The sequence below is a fragment of the Colletotrichum paranaense genome, assembly GCF_030867605.1.
Source record: "Colletotrichum paranaense strain IMI 384185 chromosome Unknown Scaffold_7.1, whole genome shotgun sequence".
In the NCBI taxonomy this organism is placed as follows: domain Eukaryota; kingdom Fungi; phylum Ascomycota; class Sordariomycetes; order Glomerellales; family Glomerellaceae; genus Colletotrichum; species Colletotrichum paranaense.
In genome coordinates, this window is record NW_026848965.1 from 1,660,114 (window position 1) to 1,675,125 (window position 15,012).

Sequence of the window (15,012 nt, forward strand, 5' to 3'; positions counted from 1 at the left end):
TCGAGTTCCGCACCCTCCTTTTTATCCCTTCCACGTATGCTTCCCTTTATATCACCATTGTATCCCAATCTTTCAACTCGTCACTTTAATCGGGAAGGCTACCGCAAAGGGCAACCCGTCTTCAAGAGCCATCTAGAGACATTGGCTGTACCACTGGTTGACGACGGTGCAAGTGCTGCCAGAAACGCAAGCAGTGGCACCAGCCCAGCCCTGGCCACCGCACTGCCCGTACTTGGCGACGGTGCCGGTAGCGGGCGCGGTAGACGACGTACGCACGGAAGTCGTGATGGTGCTGGGGCGCGCAGAGGTGGTGGTCGTGCCGGTTCCGGGGGGGTTGACGACGGAGCCCGAGGCGAAGGTGGAGTTGATGGGGCCGAACTTGATGTTGGAGAACTTGACGTTGGAGTTGGGGACGTTGGCCTCGATGTCGGCGGGGACGCCCGAGGTAGTCGGGCACGAGCCGCGCTCGGCGCCGGGCTTGCCCGCGCCGTCGACGGGGTAGGTCGAGTCCAACCAGAGCATGTTGGCGTAGTGGTCGTCCCACAGGGACAGGACGAGGACCATGGGCGCGGCGACGGCCTCGGACATTTTTGCGAAGCCGCCCTTTGCCTTGAAGACGTCGGTGTCGCCAAAGGCGAGCTTCTGCTTGGTGCAGAAGTCGGTGGTGAGGGAGTTACCCGGGTTCGAGGCGATGGTGGACTCGGAGTTGGGGACGACGTTGCCGTTTTGGACGTAGAAGCGCTTGATCTCGGAGAGGACGCCGTCGGCGCCCTTGATGAACTGGGTGACGATGGAGAGCTTCTTGGTGGTGTCGAGGGTGAAGCCGGAGCCGGGGCCGTAGAAGAGCTTGTTGCCCTGGCGGTAGGAGTTGAAGTCGCATCCGTCCGGGTCGCAGTCGCCGGCGTAGCGGTCGGTGGAGTAGGTTCCGCCGCAGGCGTTGCCTGTGCAGGAGTGGTAGGCGCTGTTTTGGCATGGGTGAGGGGTGTAGGCCGTGGAGATCTTGTTGGCCTCTGTGATGTGTTGTTAGTGTCTGGTGGTTTCTCATGTTGATGTGTTGAGAATAGGGGTTGAGACTTACCCCAGATATCCATCTCAGCGCAGCAAGCACCGAGGTTGCCGACACCACCGTTGGCGTCGTTGCTGGAGGGGTTCCAGCCGTCGACGTTGGCCTGGAGTTTGCTTGTGAGCTTTTGATATATGAGTTTGAAAGTAGGAGTTGTGACTTACAACACCGTTGATGAACTTGACATCGCGGGGGCACTGCGAGTCGCAGTATCCGGTACCGTACTTGGCGCCGGCCTTGTTGGTAGTGAACTTGGAAAGACCACCATCGAGGTCCATGGAGACGAAGTACAGAGCGCCGTTCAAGCCGCAGTCAATGTTGGAGACGTCGACGTCAAAGGTGAACTCATTGCCTAGTCAAAAGTTAGTTTTCCTTGAAGCATCTCGAAACATGAAGATCATGGGGCTCGATTCACCTAAGAGCACGAACGATTGGTACTTTGTGTCGCTCTCCATGAGGTAGACACGGCTACCAATGTTCTTTCCGTAGGCGTGCGTAGTCACAAACTTGAGGTTAAGCTCGTTGCCGCTGGTCGTGATGCCGTAGGTGCCCGGGTAATCCGCGCCGTCAACACAGCACTTTGTCGCGCAGGCGGAGCCCTGTCCGCTCGCGCAAAGGGTGCTGTTCCACGTGTTGCCGGTGTAGCAGTTTGTCGAGCCCTCGACGGTGTGTGCCCATCGCCAGTTGGAGTCGAGGACGACGGAGCCGGCGACGTTGGTGCAGGTGCCTCCGGCGGCGCACTTTTGCCAGGTGAGGGCGGGGTGGGTCTCGGCTTGGGAGGTACAAGCCTGCTGGGCGCGGGCGGCAGCCGCGAGGGCGAGGAGGGCGGCGAATTTGGTCTGCATCTTGAATGCTTGGACTGTGGTGGTGTTGAGGGAGGGAAGGGTGTTTGGGGATGAGGATGAGAGGGATAGGGAATGGGATTTTCTGGATGAGGAGTTTCGATGGACTTATATAGGGATATCTCGATAGTCTTTGATGATACTTTGCCGTCGGATTCCGAGTCTTTCGCCTCCTGTACAGCCGCGTTCCACTCTTCAAGCTTGGTTCGATGTGACATCCAACCCCATGATCGACTAGCCTAGCGACGAGGAAGCGAGGATCCGAAGGAGCTCACGGCATCCGGGCCGCAAAAGATCTGGAGCCAAGGTACCAGCTGTAGTTGAACTGACCATATTCAAGGGGTAGACTTACACACATTGACTTAGTCTTGGCAGCCTAGGTGGTATGGAGCATGGAAGTGGGAGGGGGTAGCGCGTGTAAGTGCCAGGAACCACGGCTCCCACGATGCGTCGTCGTCAACCCAAAGTTTGTGCTTTGCTTGCCCGAATAGGCAATTGGAGAAACTGCACCGCTTTTCTTTCAAACTTGGGGTAAGCCGCAAGGTACAGACAGGACCTAGCCGAGTGGGTGACCAGAGAGTATGCCGGCCAACACATGAGCAACACTCTTTTCTATCACATCTACCTTCACTATTCTCCTCTCCTAAGCTTATAAGAAAGTATTACTAATTGAATAAGTAGAAAGCAAAGAACCGAAAGAATAAGAGTATTAGTAATGAGGATGCTCATAGTAGTCGGGACCGAGACGAAGAATGTATGAGCGGCAACTCACTCATTTCACCCGCTTGCTAGCATAAGGTGTGTTAAGCCCATATACGTGGGCTCGCATGTTCTCGCCCTCAGTCCCGAACCAGGGAGAGAAATGACACGATGTCACATCCGGCCATGCGGCTGGTCACACACTCACTCATCCCATTCTCACTACGGAGAACCGGGTCGCACAGAAAATGAGTGCCATGTGTGTGTGTGTGTGTGTGAGAGATGAGGTGAGTTGAGGTGGTGGTAAGTTTCTCGTCCCAATGCGGACCTGTCCCCGTGGCTTTCCTCATTGGAGCACTTTTCTTACCCCTGCGCACAGCACGGAGGCCTTCCGCCGAGTACTACGCGCCTCGAATCGTCACAAAAGAAAATTGTAGGATTTTTTTTTTTTTGACGAAGTGGGAGGCCGATATCGTGAGATGGCATAACCGGGATCATCTAGCATGAGGAAGAAAGAGAATTGTGCATCCCTCGTGATCTTCATGGCTTCCCGAAGATCCCGCCAAACTTTGGTACATTGCCAGTTTGACTTCACTTGAGTGATTTTGAGCGAAAGCCTCACCTCTCACTCTCACACACATCTTCTTCACACCCTCTTGAGAAGTACCTTACCTTGAGGCTACGGGTTCGAGCCCCCTTCTAGTGATTCGACTGATAACAGTATTAGAGATACGCGAAGAGTTGTTTTAGGCATCTCGCTCCCCGCAGTTTGCAGGGATCGCCCGCCCCCAGGCTTCCCGACTTTTGCGTTTGCACATCATGAGCGGGAAGAGAGAACCTTCTCCCCGCATAACCCTATTAGCCATCCGGCACTGACTGCCACGCGCCCGCTCTGTTCCTTGCTTGTGCGGAGAGAGAACGCCACATTTTTAATTCTCTGGGACGACAGCAAGGGTCGAATCTCCGTGGTGTTCAGACATGTCGTTGACGAGAGTTTCGTCTTTGAACATTGATGTCGTCAAGCTCTTTCGACAAGCGAAGCGGCTCTGTGTTGCCAATATGCTGGGCCCAGCTTGGCTCTCTAAACTTTACGTACTTGATTAATTGATCAACGCTTTCAATCAATGGCAATCAATGCCTACCAGACCGATGGGTTCAGAAACAAATTGGGGCGAGATTCAATGGAGCCCTGATTCAATTTGGAGGCGGGAGGTGCTGTCCCATATTGCATGCGTTAAGAGCAGGGCCTGCCACCACACCACTCATGACTGACTGGTCACGTTGCCTCTCTGCAGGTGTGTGTGTCTGTACCTTGAATCTGAGTGTATGTGACAGAAGAGACTGCGGTACTTCGGTCTTGCGGTACGGATATTGTAGGAAACCCTTTCTTGGAGTTCATCACGGTGCGATGTCACTCAACGACACCCGGTTCGGACGTTGAGCAAGAAAGTGCCTCTACTGCCTAGAGACGCAACGGCCCCACGTCGCAACTTGCCAAGAGGCTTTTGAATTTACCCGTGATGACCAGAGAACTAAACTTTCTGGGCGACCAAGAAGCCAAAAAGCTTGAGAAGCTTGAGCTCAGCCTCCAAATGTAGCAAGCCGTGGCAAAGGTCCAGAGCGTTCACCGGATTTGGTGGTGATCAGCATTAATAGCCGCGACAAATTCAACGTCGTCCTTTAATCGACCATCTCACTCTGATCGTCTGGGACCTCGCCGATAATAGCTTCACAAGCGAGGAGGCTTTGGTAGGCGAAGGGCATCCGCCCCTGGAGCATGGGTTTCCGGAGTACCTCAAGCGAAGATAGATCTGAGGGATCTTCGCTGTGCCGTAGTAAGATGGCTGCAAGAAGTCAGGTACTAATGAGCTCTTTTCCCCTTGCGTACATCCGAATCGAGAGCCACTCCGTGCGTAGCAGCATGCTTAGGCAAGCATCCTGCCTTATGGAGCACCGCCTTGGAGCTATCGGGACACGAACACCTTCGAAGCCGAGACAATGAGCCTCGTGGGGCGGCATTAGCTATTCCTGGAAGTCTCACGACAGCTTGACGAAGGGCCCCTCCGGATGCTGAGCCGACAAGCTGGGCTGGCCGGCAACAAAGGGAACGAGAGCCGTGAGCGCTTGTAAGAGGTGCCTTATCGTAGGCACACAACACACAGACTGCACACGCAATCTATCGTGAGGTATCATACATAGATGAATAGCCCTCCTTCGATCTCGGGCCCGTCTTCCTGGACTTCCATGCGGTTGGCCTCAAGAGCTCAGGAACATGAAACCCTTCCCCTTCGCAACCCGTCATCGTCGGCACCAGCCGGGCCGCCGCAATATGGGACAGCATCGAACTGAAGCCGGAAAGGAGCGGGATGCGACAGAGACCCTTTCACTCGCGTATTTGATGGGTGGTGTGGCTGGTAATATCGTAGTTCGCCTCTTTGGAGCGAACGATGACGGGATGAACGTCGTTAACATCCGATGAACGCAAGCATGTCTCATCTGATGAAGGCGAGCGAAAGGCTGGTAGATCCGCTTATCGCCAACGAGTCAGATCGAGTCCGAACATATCCAACGGAACCTGGAATCACCGCGAATGTCGGGCGGTGCCTAGCACAACGACGCGCAAAAGCTGACTCTCGTTTCCCTCTTTCAGCGATGGAAGCCAAGCGCGAGCTTGGTATCGAGCGCCTTCGGGCGCAGCTCAATGGGTCCGTAGAACAGAAACCTCAAGTCAGCTCCCGTCGGCTGGCCGGCCATCCTTCTCAAAGAGTTTGAGTCTTCTCATTCCCAGCTGTCTGCGGCAATCCCATGGTGGAGAAGCCAGAGTCACTTGACCATGCGCAGATTCCACCCCTTCGGCATAGGCGCAGAAGCGAGCAGCCACTTTCCCCCCACTACCACCACCACTACACGCCCTTCACAGATCTGTGATACGCGCAGATTGGAAAGTGACGGGCCAGGGCGAGGCGATGCCGCCTCACAGGCCAGCCTGGAAGTCAGGTACCGCCCGGAGAAATCCCAGTGACTCGTCTCCGAGTCGGCAAACCAGGGGCGAGCGAGAGGAGGGCTGTTTAGCCACTTGGTTTCTCCACGTAGTACCTAGTTTGAGAGCAGAGGGAGGACACGCGTTAAGGAATCGACGGGAGAGAGGAAGAAGCAGAGCCTAACTCTAACTCTACCTTACCCCATCAAAGGGTTTACCCGGTGACATGACATGCCAACAAGGGGAAAGCGTCAAGTTTTTCTGTGGGAGAAATTGCGGAGGCTGACGGTGGTCGAGCTCCGTGGTTTTTCTCGTCCCGATTCGGCATCTCTGGCCATTTCCTTTGCCACGACGTCGCACTCGCTGGCCGTTGGGCAGGGAAACATGTGGCCTGTCGCTGGCCGCGGGTATTCGCCGGATTGTACTGCTTTGGAGAATTCGGAAATGAGTTCGGAATGACGGGCGGTCGTCGGGAAGATGAGCGGCCTTCACGTGTTTCTTGTAAGATGAAGAATGATAGCTGAGGGTGTTTCAGAGATCAGAAGATCCAAGTGTTTGAGTGAGTGAGGGGACTGTGTTAAGCGGTTTCTCACACAGTCAAATACACACAGTACCCTTATTCCAGTTTCGAGATGCCCCTCTACTGACAATATCATCCCATCGTCGTTTATTGACGTACTCAACCTTGCCTGGAATGGTGGCCCAAACGATGCTTGTCTGTGTGTATATTGAATCCCTACACATAGTCTACAATACTTCCCCTACGACAAAGGGACACCTCGATCGTAATTAGCCCGAAAACAAGTGGAACATCGCACAACCCTGCTCGCAGCCGGACTCCTTTGACTGCCCTGCCCAGTAGGCCAGGGCCAGATTATCCCCAGTAAAACGCCTGCCTGCCAGAACCGCCGCCGCCTGCGCATCATGTACACAAAGAACTGGTCCACAGCGCACAGTTCTCCTCCTGGACAATCCGATGCGTCCTTCACACCGGATCATGCTCTTTCTCTCTTCTCCTCGTTTTCGTCCTGTTTGCAAAATGGTACCGACGTCGTCGCTCACGAAATGACAAGTGAGAGGCTCCATCTTGTTCTCTCATGCCGTTCGGATGACCGTCAAATGCATATTCTTCGTTTGGCGGGGCAGCTTGCCATCCCGCTCGTACAGCAATCCACAGTTTTGGCATAGTGACTGTTTTCCTGTTAGCCCACATGCCTTCTTCATTACCAGATTGGGAACTTACCCGTGGTCCTGCAGGTCCAGGTCTCACCGCCCACACACTTGAGCCCCAGAGACAGCAGTGCCAGCATCTCCAAGATAAGCGCTCCGTGTCAGTCAAGCCGCTGCCTGCACCATATCCGGATCCCACGTCTGGCGTTCCGCGTCCACCAGGGGTTCCAGATCGGCCTATCGGGCTCAGACTGCGGAAGCGACGCTTCTTCTTGGACCGCTCGCCTCTGCCCATACGTTCTTCTTCCGGAGCTTCCACCACGTTGCCAAATCCAGAGAATGGCACGCCGCCCACCAAGCCAGTAGTTGAGCTGAAGCGAGCAGTCTCGCGACGGAGTCTGCGAATTTGCCGCTCTCTGTCGCCTTCTCGCTTCTCCATCTCTTCCTTGCTGAGAATCTCGACCTTGGGCTCCCAGGGATCGGCCAGATTCTCCGGATCGTAGCGCCATCCGGCGTCAGCCCCAGCCGTGGCATCGTTGGGGAACTCGCGGACTCCGTTCCAGCCCATTACCAGTCCACCCGCTTCGCAGGCCTCTTTCTTCAGGCGCAATACTGCTTCGTAAATGGAGTGTGTGACGGCAGGAACCCACTCGCCTGTCAATCCAAGGTCTTGGCATGTTTGACTGGCAAAGGCCTCCGGCATGCCCGGGGGATGCAGCAGAGACCACTCAAACTTGTCCGTGTACAATGCTGACTGGAGGTTGATGTTGAGAGTGACAATACATCGGTAGGCGTCGTCGTGGTCATAATCGTCCGAGTCAACCGGAATAGGGCTTGCGTGGGCTGTCACGTCTGGTGCTGATGTCGCGTCCTTGACTCGGGATGGCGTTCCAATGCCGCCGTTTAGCATCGGGGTGTCGGAGCGGCTGATCACCGCGGCAGGCGTGGGTGTCTCGTCCTGGTTGATCATCGAGTTCGACTTGGTCGCGTCGTTGGTTCCAGAGTTCTGTGACTGCGCGTGAAACAAGGGATGCAGCGCAACGCCGGCATATTCCTCAAGCTGGGTCCGAATCTGCCTGGCAATATCGAGCATAAGGTTGTGACGGTTCGGCAAGTCGAGGTCTTGGACGTATGTTTGCGCAAACTGTTCAGTCGTGATGACCGTCTCGTGCAGGTTCCAAAGGAAGGTATCGCGGAGCCGGTAGGGCGGCGTCATTTCTTGCGCTCGGTATTGCGGGAGAGATGTGTCGACGGTGTGAGGCGCCGAAGGAAAGGCGACCTGGGGCAAGAAGGACGGAATATCGAGCTCGATTCGGATGGGGATCAAGGTCAAAGGCAGATCTGCTTGCGCCGAGTTCTGTTGGTCATTTCGCACTTGGCGTCCCTTGCCGAACCAATCTCTCCAGATGCCCTGTACTTCGACAGGCTCGTCCGTGTCCTTTCCAGCCTTGTCCAGCAGATCCTGGCCGATTGCCGAATCGTCCTGTCTTCTCAGGCTGCGTAGGCCGGTAGGACGACGGCGGCCGCTGTCCTCGTCATCGTCGATTTCATCGTAGCCGTCTTCCGCGTAGTTGATGATGGTTGTGCCGCGCTTTGTCACCCGGGAGTTGGTCGTGGTCGGAGCGCTGGCAACGTTCGGGGTCAGGAGAGAGTTGTTGTAGGCGCGGATTCGAGGCGCATAGGTAGAGAGGAACGCCTGGGGCTTCGGTCGGGCGTCCATGGTGGGAGACTATGAGACCCAATGGGTCATGGCAGGTTGTCGCAAGACGATGGGCGGCGGAGAAGTGACCGGGGACACTTCGAGGGAGAGAGACGAGACGAGACTGCGCGGATTAGGGCAATCGTTTAGCACGAATTAGCGATTCGTATAATTCTGGCGACTGAAGTTGGGTGCGTGTGGAGCTGTATCGCCGGATGCCTCGTTGCGCGCCGATGGAAGTATCCGTGGTGTTGAGGCTGGAAGGGGAGCGCTGCACCGATTGTGAGATGTGGATCGCGTTGGAATTGCATTGGAGAGCAGCAGGGCGCGTCAGAAAAATCAGGTCGGCGTTTCCCGACCCAGGTCCAGCTCCAAAAGGGCTTAGCGCGAAAGGCCCCACACAGGTACCGATAGCCTCACCGAACTCACCGAAATCCTATACCGAATTGACCGAGGTCAACGGTCACTCAAAGACAAGGAATTGCATCATAGGGCAGCTGTTCTCGAAATGGAGCACTTTCAATATGTCTCTTTCAGTTCTTAAACAAAGTAATTGTACTTAGTCCAATGGAACGATGTCTTTGTGCAATTATCACAAGGCGACACAGTCCAATTGTTGCGATTCGCTGGAACCTGGGCACCAAGATTTGGGAGTGCTGGAAATTACATCATGGTGTTCGATAAATATTACAGACAAGTCCTCATAAAAAACAACATTTTTCATGATAGATGTAGATAACCAAAGATTTCTGGACAACAGCAAACAAACAAGATCACAACACGACAACCAAAACTCGAGCGTATCCCTAAACAACAAACTTACAACAAGAAAACCAGGGAACTGAAGAAAATGGACAGGCTCCAGCGATCCAGTGGCAACCGACAGTTGAAGATCAACTTTGTGCTTCAATTCCTCGTTCAACGTCCCGATAAGGAGGCATCATCACTGGCAGCATGTCGGTCTCCAAACGCCAGCGTCGTGGACCGTATAATCTACGAAAGTGTGATCGAAGAAGAACGACAAGATCTAGTCCGAATCATTGCCAACGGTCTCCACCAGATAGATCTACCTACAGCAATCGGGACCACAGATGGTGCTGGAAACCATCAGGACCCTGATCCAGGTGTTTGGAATGTCTCGTTGGACGAGCAAGAGCTCAACATACTTGGGTCCCCCAGATGGCACCTCGCCCGTATTCGTTCTCCGCTAATGCCCATGATCCCGCAGACTTCGGCAATAATCATTTCGATTTGTTCCGCTCTCAAGGTCTCGAGGAACCTCACCATCGCCTTGAACGAGATTCCGCGCCTCCGCGTTGATGTCAAGCCCAGGGAGGGAGACTTCACCCTCCCAGAAGTTCGTCGTATCCTCAACTTTCTATGGTTCGCCTCAACTTGCCTGAACGAGCTACATGCGCCATACTGTGGGCCAGGCTCACTAGTAGCTCCTGGTCTTGAGTTTGCACGTATGTTCAGCACCGATCTGCACGCCTTCCTTTCTGATGCCGAATGGCGCGGCGAGCCCACCGAGGCATTCTTCACCCGTGGTTTACCAACTGCCAACAAGGTCAACATGCTCGAACCACCATCTATCCGCGGGCTAGACATTGAAAACGAAGCTATCGTTCGCGTCAATACCGCCGAAAGCTTCAATGATATCATTAGTGGCACCGAAATCCACATCAGGGACTGGGAAGGTCAAGCAGGCATATTCCCTGGCGCCCACGACTTTTCCAGACTCCTTGACAAAGACCCTACGAAGAGAACCATAGGTTTTTCTCAGCACGCTGGCACATTGGACTCTGCCGCCATCGAGAACTGGATCAAGGTATGTCACGGCATCATCAACTTTTGCCTGAACGAAACTGAGGATCAAGTAGAACGTGTGGTTGGACAGCTGAAGCTACCCATCTCTACGTTTGGTCTCTCTGGCTCGTACACGACGACTCAATTTCTTGAAGATATTAACCTCCACGTACAAGCAGCATATTACGAACCTCTGGGCCGGAACTCATTCGTTCCGGAACTCGACAGCCACCGCCTTCGCAAACCCGCCATCAACCTCGAAGACGAAAAAGACTTGTCCCCGTACACCTTTGGCATCGAGCTCGAATTCCTCGTTCCTTTCACCAACACCAAGTATACTGGCAAAGGCATCAAAGACCAGCGCTGGGTCTACGACCACTTCACCCCGTATGTCATCCCAAGTCCGAGCAAGCCCACTACACAGGACGAGCGCGATGAGCTGGCTGACCTGATGGATAAATACCTCGGCACTCAGCCCAAAGACGAGCGCGGCCAGGCCCACGATGAATCAGCGAAATATTTAGAGAGGCTGCTCTGCGACGCCGGCCACTTTGGCGCCACGTTCGACACCGTCTTTGACCTCCAAGACAAATTCAAGGGTGAGGTCTCCATCCCCGGGATACAGTCCGTTGCAGACGCCGCGGGCTGCCACCTCCACTTCTTCGAAGATGTCCTCGCGATGTTCCAGTGCTGGTACATTGAGAGAGATCCGAGCCTTTCAGACTGGGCTTCCGGTGAAAAGGAGTACGCCGGACACATCGGGATAGAAATGTCCAGTCCCATCTTGCGTGATTCGCCCAAAGATTTCGGCAAGATTGTCGACGTGTTGAAGATTCTCCGCGGCGGGCTTCGGCCGATGCTGGACATCAGTTGCGGCCTCCACGTTCACGTAGGTAGCGTTCGAGGCTTTTCACTGCGCAGCTTGAAGCGTATCGCCACCCTGACTATGATTGCTGATCCGATTCTATACACCCTCGTCCATCCGTCGAGGCAGTGGAATCCTATGACGGAGCCTCTACACCTCGAAGCGGCTGTCGCGAAGACCGAGGATTTGCCCGACTACACCGCAGCGTTTGTATTCGAGGACGCAGGTGACAAGTCAAGAAGTAACCCCCTCCAGGTAGGCATGGCCAATGTGCTCTTGGATCTAGAGTCCAATGTACCCATGAGCGACTTGCCCCGAAAGCTACGCGATCAGCTAGCCAAGCTCTGGGCTACGGATGATCTCGCCGCCCTTCTAGCCCAGCTCGTCCCGTTCCGTGGGTGCAAGGGCGGTACCGCCTTTGGCGCGCTCAAGTGGGATTTTACGAAGCCGAGCAATGACCCGCGAGCGAAGGGAACCATCGAGTTCAGAATGCTCGAGGGCACGCTCGATCCGGTGTTGATTACGCACTGGACCAAGCTGCTTCTCAGGATTGTGGAAAGAGGGGACGCTGCGACAACGAAGGAGTACTTCGAGACCCTTTCTATCCTCGCCAAGGAGCGAGGAAGTGCTGGCGAGAAGCTTGCTGCGTTGCTGGGTGCCCTTGGCCTCGAAAAGCACCTGCCGTTCTGGAGTAAAGTCCAACAGACGAATCAAGCTATGGACATCGAGCTGGAAGAAAACGATTATGGAAGGAATATCATGCCCGAGGATTGGGAGTTGCCCATCTATCGAGAGACGGAAGGCAATAGGCAGGAGTTTGAACGCAGTTGGTTTGAGCGGAATGTCGTCAGAATCCCAGAGCTTGAAGAGGATGTTTGGGATAGGATCATATATATTCTTTGAAATTATCGGAAGTTGGGGATAGATACCACCTGTAAGTCAATAGAGTGCTTCTTAAATGGTTGATAGATATATCGAAGAGCACATGAAGATGGACGTACCCAAATGCCACGTCCTAGTGATGCCTGTCTCTCCAGAGAGTTGGACGCCGCCTAGAAACTTCGCTGCCACAAGCAAACAGTTTAGATAGGCTGCCATACATGATACCACACAGTTTGCTGCTATCTAGATGAACGAAGAGAAACACGCCGTTTCAAGTGTTCTCACATGTAAGGAGTTAAGGGTAGCTCAACGTGGCCACTAAACTCCTTGGACCAACACACTTGAGCCGTCTAACCCCCCCCCCCTCCCCCTCGCATAGCGTTGGTCCTTCCTCCCAACTGTTGGAACTAGACTGTCCCTTCCGCAACCGTTCCTTCATGCTCAGGATGAGGCGGTTTGCTCTAGGCAATAAAGGGAGGGCCGTGCGGCTGTGGGCTACACTGTGAGCATGGCCCACGTAGCTCGAGGAAGAAGGAGCGTACAGGCAGGATGAAGAGGCCACATCAACAATGCGTGCGAAATAGTTGTGATTCGACTTTGCAACCGCGAGATATTATCATTGAACGTCGCCTGAGAGATGTTTTACAAGAGCCAAAAAGAGTCGGCGGTTGGGTGGTGTTGTGTGTGTAGGGAGCGCCCGGGGATGTAAGCCACCTCGCCTAAGGCAAGGGCCCATCACCACAGCTCATGGCAGCTCTCACAAAATATCAGTCTGCAATCTCCTAGGACTGCTGTATAATTGATATGTTGCACAGGCATGAAAAGCTGCACGTTTGTGCGTGGTGTCTTTGTTGCTGACCACATCTGGGGATTACCTTGATTACATACGCAGTGCAACCATGCTCCTGCCCGCAAAGCTTGGCTTCACTGGGTTTCCACTCTTCCCAGATAGATTCCAATTGATTCGAATCACGTGCTTTTACTTCCATGATATTTCAGGAGTTTTCAAGAGAGGAAGGGACGCTCTTGCTGCTTAGGTAGAGCAGTCGAGAGATCACGCCTCTCCTCCCCTCTGGTCTGGCCTCTCATTTTCAGCTGTTGTGCTTCGGGGAAGATTCCGAGATGGCTTGTCGTTTTGCTTCATCTAGATTGATTTACTGTCAGGCCAGCTCTACATCATTGGTCTCTCCATGTTGTGTCGCCCACCCAGTTCTCGAAGTGTGCTCCAACGAAGATGTGCCAGTTTCCCCTGAAAGACTCTGGCTCCTGCGTTCAAGTCTTCTGGTATCACCACCATCGTGATAATCTCGGAATCTCTATCTGCCACCATGACCTGTTGCCATCAGGATTGCTCTGGATGGGAAGGATAGGCCGGTTGAAAGTATAGCTGCGATCCTGACACCAACTTGATTCCTTCCGAATTTCTATTGCCGCTAGAACGCCTTGGAATTCACGTCTTGACGAGAAACTTGTTCAAAGGAAGGTACATGATTTTGGGCTCCTTCCTCTGCCTATTGAGCCCTCCCTCCTGAGCCTTTATATAAACCCGCCTTCTCTCCCGCCCACCACCCTCTCTTCTTCTTCCTCCCACCCACACGCACACTTTAATCTCTCTTCTTCGTTGATACCCAACTTCAAAGACTGCGTCTTTATTTTACACTTCAACTTTTCCATTCAACACTGTCTCTTTCAGGCTTCTCATTCACTTCACTTCACACACACTTCACTTTCCAACTTCCCACACACACTACCCACAACAGTCAACATGATCAGCATCAAGACTGTCGTTACTGGCATTGCAGTCGGCCTCACTGCCGTCGGCATGGTCCATGCATCTACCACCATTGCCAGTGGTGACGAGAACCGCGCGCTCTCCATGATCAACACTGCTCGTTCCGAGGCAGGTGCCCCTCCCATCCTTTGGGACAACAACCTCAAGGAGGACGCCGACACCTGGGCCCTTCTGCTCGCCAGACAGGGCTTCATAGGCCGTGCTCCTGCTCATCAGCGTGATGGTGCTGGCGAGGTCGTCGCCTACTTCAGCTCTCTGTCTGAGGACAGCGTGCAGGTCACCAACCCTCTGGTCTCGGCTGTCAAGCTCTGGCTTAGCTTCAAGGACATGAACAATTTTCAGACCACTGTCGAGGACTACTACGAGACCCTCGGCACCACTGGTATGTCTTCGCCTCGTCTACTGACTTTCCTCGAGTTCGTCTGACCTTTTCCTACAGAGCAGCTCCTCTCTGACAAGGCTACTCACATTGGTTGCTCTACCCGCCTGGGCAAGAAGGGCCGCGCTGTCAACCCCCTCACTTCTTTCACAGTCTGCCGTGTCTACAAGGATGTCGAGTCAGTTGACCCTCCTTCCTTCTTCTTCTTCTTCCACCATCCTCTCGCAGATGTTAACACTGGCTTGTTCCAGGCCCCCCGCCGTCATGGCTCGTCAGGACCTCAGCCCTGGCCCCTTCCAGGGCGACATCACCTTCTTCAACCCTGGTCTTGGCGCCTGTGGCTGGACTGACAACGACAACTCCATGATTGTTGCCCTCTCTCACATCAAGATGGGCTCCCAGTCCAACGGCAACCCGCTCTGTGGCAAGACCGTCCGCATTCAAGCCGAGGGCAAGTCTGTCGACGTCAAGGTGACTGACAAGTGCATGGGATGTGCCGTCAACGACATTGACGTCAGCCCTGCTGTCTTCAAGGCTCTTCTGGGCGACCTTGGCCGCGGTCGCGTCGGTGGTGTGACATGGACTCTTGTCTAGGTCTACCTTTCTATTCAACACCATTTCTCACAGCTCAACATGGATTGGGATTTCGGAAGGCACCTTGACTTTCATCAGGACTGCATATTTTGGGGGGAGATGAGGACATGGCATGGTTATACCGTCAGGGGACGTGTACCTTAGTCGAGATATCTCCGCAATGCAGCAATGAATCATTCGCACTTGTCTGTTCCCGGTGATGTTTGTCTGTCTTTCACTCCGGTATGGCTACCGCGGCTGA

At 54.1% G+C, this 15,012-nt stretch overlaps 4 protein-coding genes across 4 annotated transcripts; 2 read left to right on the forward strand and 2 right to left on the reverse strand.

Moving 5' to 3' along the window:
- Nucleotides 1-132: 132 nt before the first annotated feature.
- Nucleotides 133-1,908, reverse strand: CPAR01_09386 (glycosyl hydrolase family 7; the record flags this gene model as incomplete). The annotated part of the gene is made up of 4 exons (XM_060493651.1): nt 133-1,010; nt 1,079-1,187; nt 1,228-1,415; nt 1,479-1,908. 4 exons carry the CDS (start codon nt 1,906-1,908, stop codon nt 133-135), a joined length of 1,605 nt encoding a protein of 534 aa, XP_060347781.1.
- A 4,771-nt stretch (nt 1,909-6,679) lies between these two features.
- CPAR01_09387 (snf5/smarcb1/ini1) lies at nt 6,680-8,474 on the reverse strand (the record flags this gene model as incomplete). Its single annotated transcript, XM_060493652.1, has 2 exons — nt 6,680-6,775; nt 6,828-8,474. The coding sequence occupies 2 exons, from the start codon at nt 8,472-8,474 to the stop codon at nt 6,680-6,682; spliced, it is 1,743 nt and encodes a 580-aa protein (XP_060347782.1).
- Nucleotides 8,475-9,303: 829 nt separating this feature from the next.
- CPAR01_09388 (uncharacterized protein) lies at nt 9,304-12,027 on the forward strand (the record flags this gene model as incomplete). Its single annotated transcript, XM_060493653.1, has 1 exon — nt 9,304-12,027. One exon carries the CDS (start codon nt 9,304-9,306, stop codon nt 12,025-12,027), a length of 2,724 nt encoding a protein of 907 aa, XP_060347783.1.
- A 1,744-nt stretch (nt 12,028-13,771) lies between these two features.
- Nucleotides 13,772-14,771, forward strand: CPAR01_09389 (SCP-like extracellular protein; the record flags this gene model as incomplete). Its single annotated transcript, XM_060493654.1, has 3 exons — nt 13,772-14,180; nt 14,238-14,355; nt 14,429-14,771. The coding sequence occupies 3 exons, from the start codon at nt 13,772-13,774 to the stop codon at nt 14,769-14,771; spliced, it is 870 nt and encodes a 289-aa protein (XP_060347784.1).
- Nucleotides 14,772-15,012: the final 241 nt, after the last annotated feature.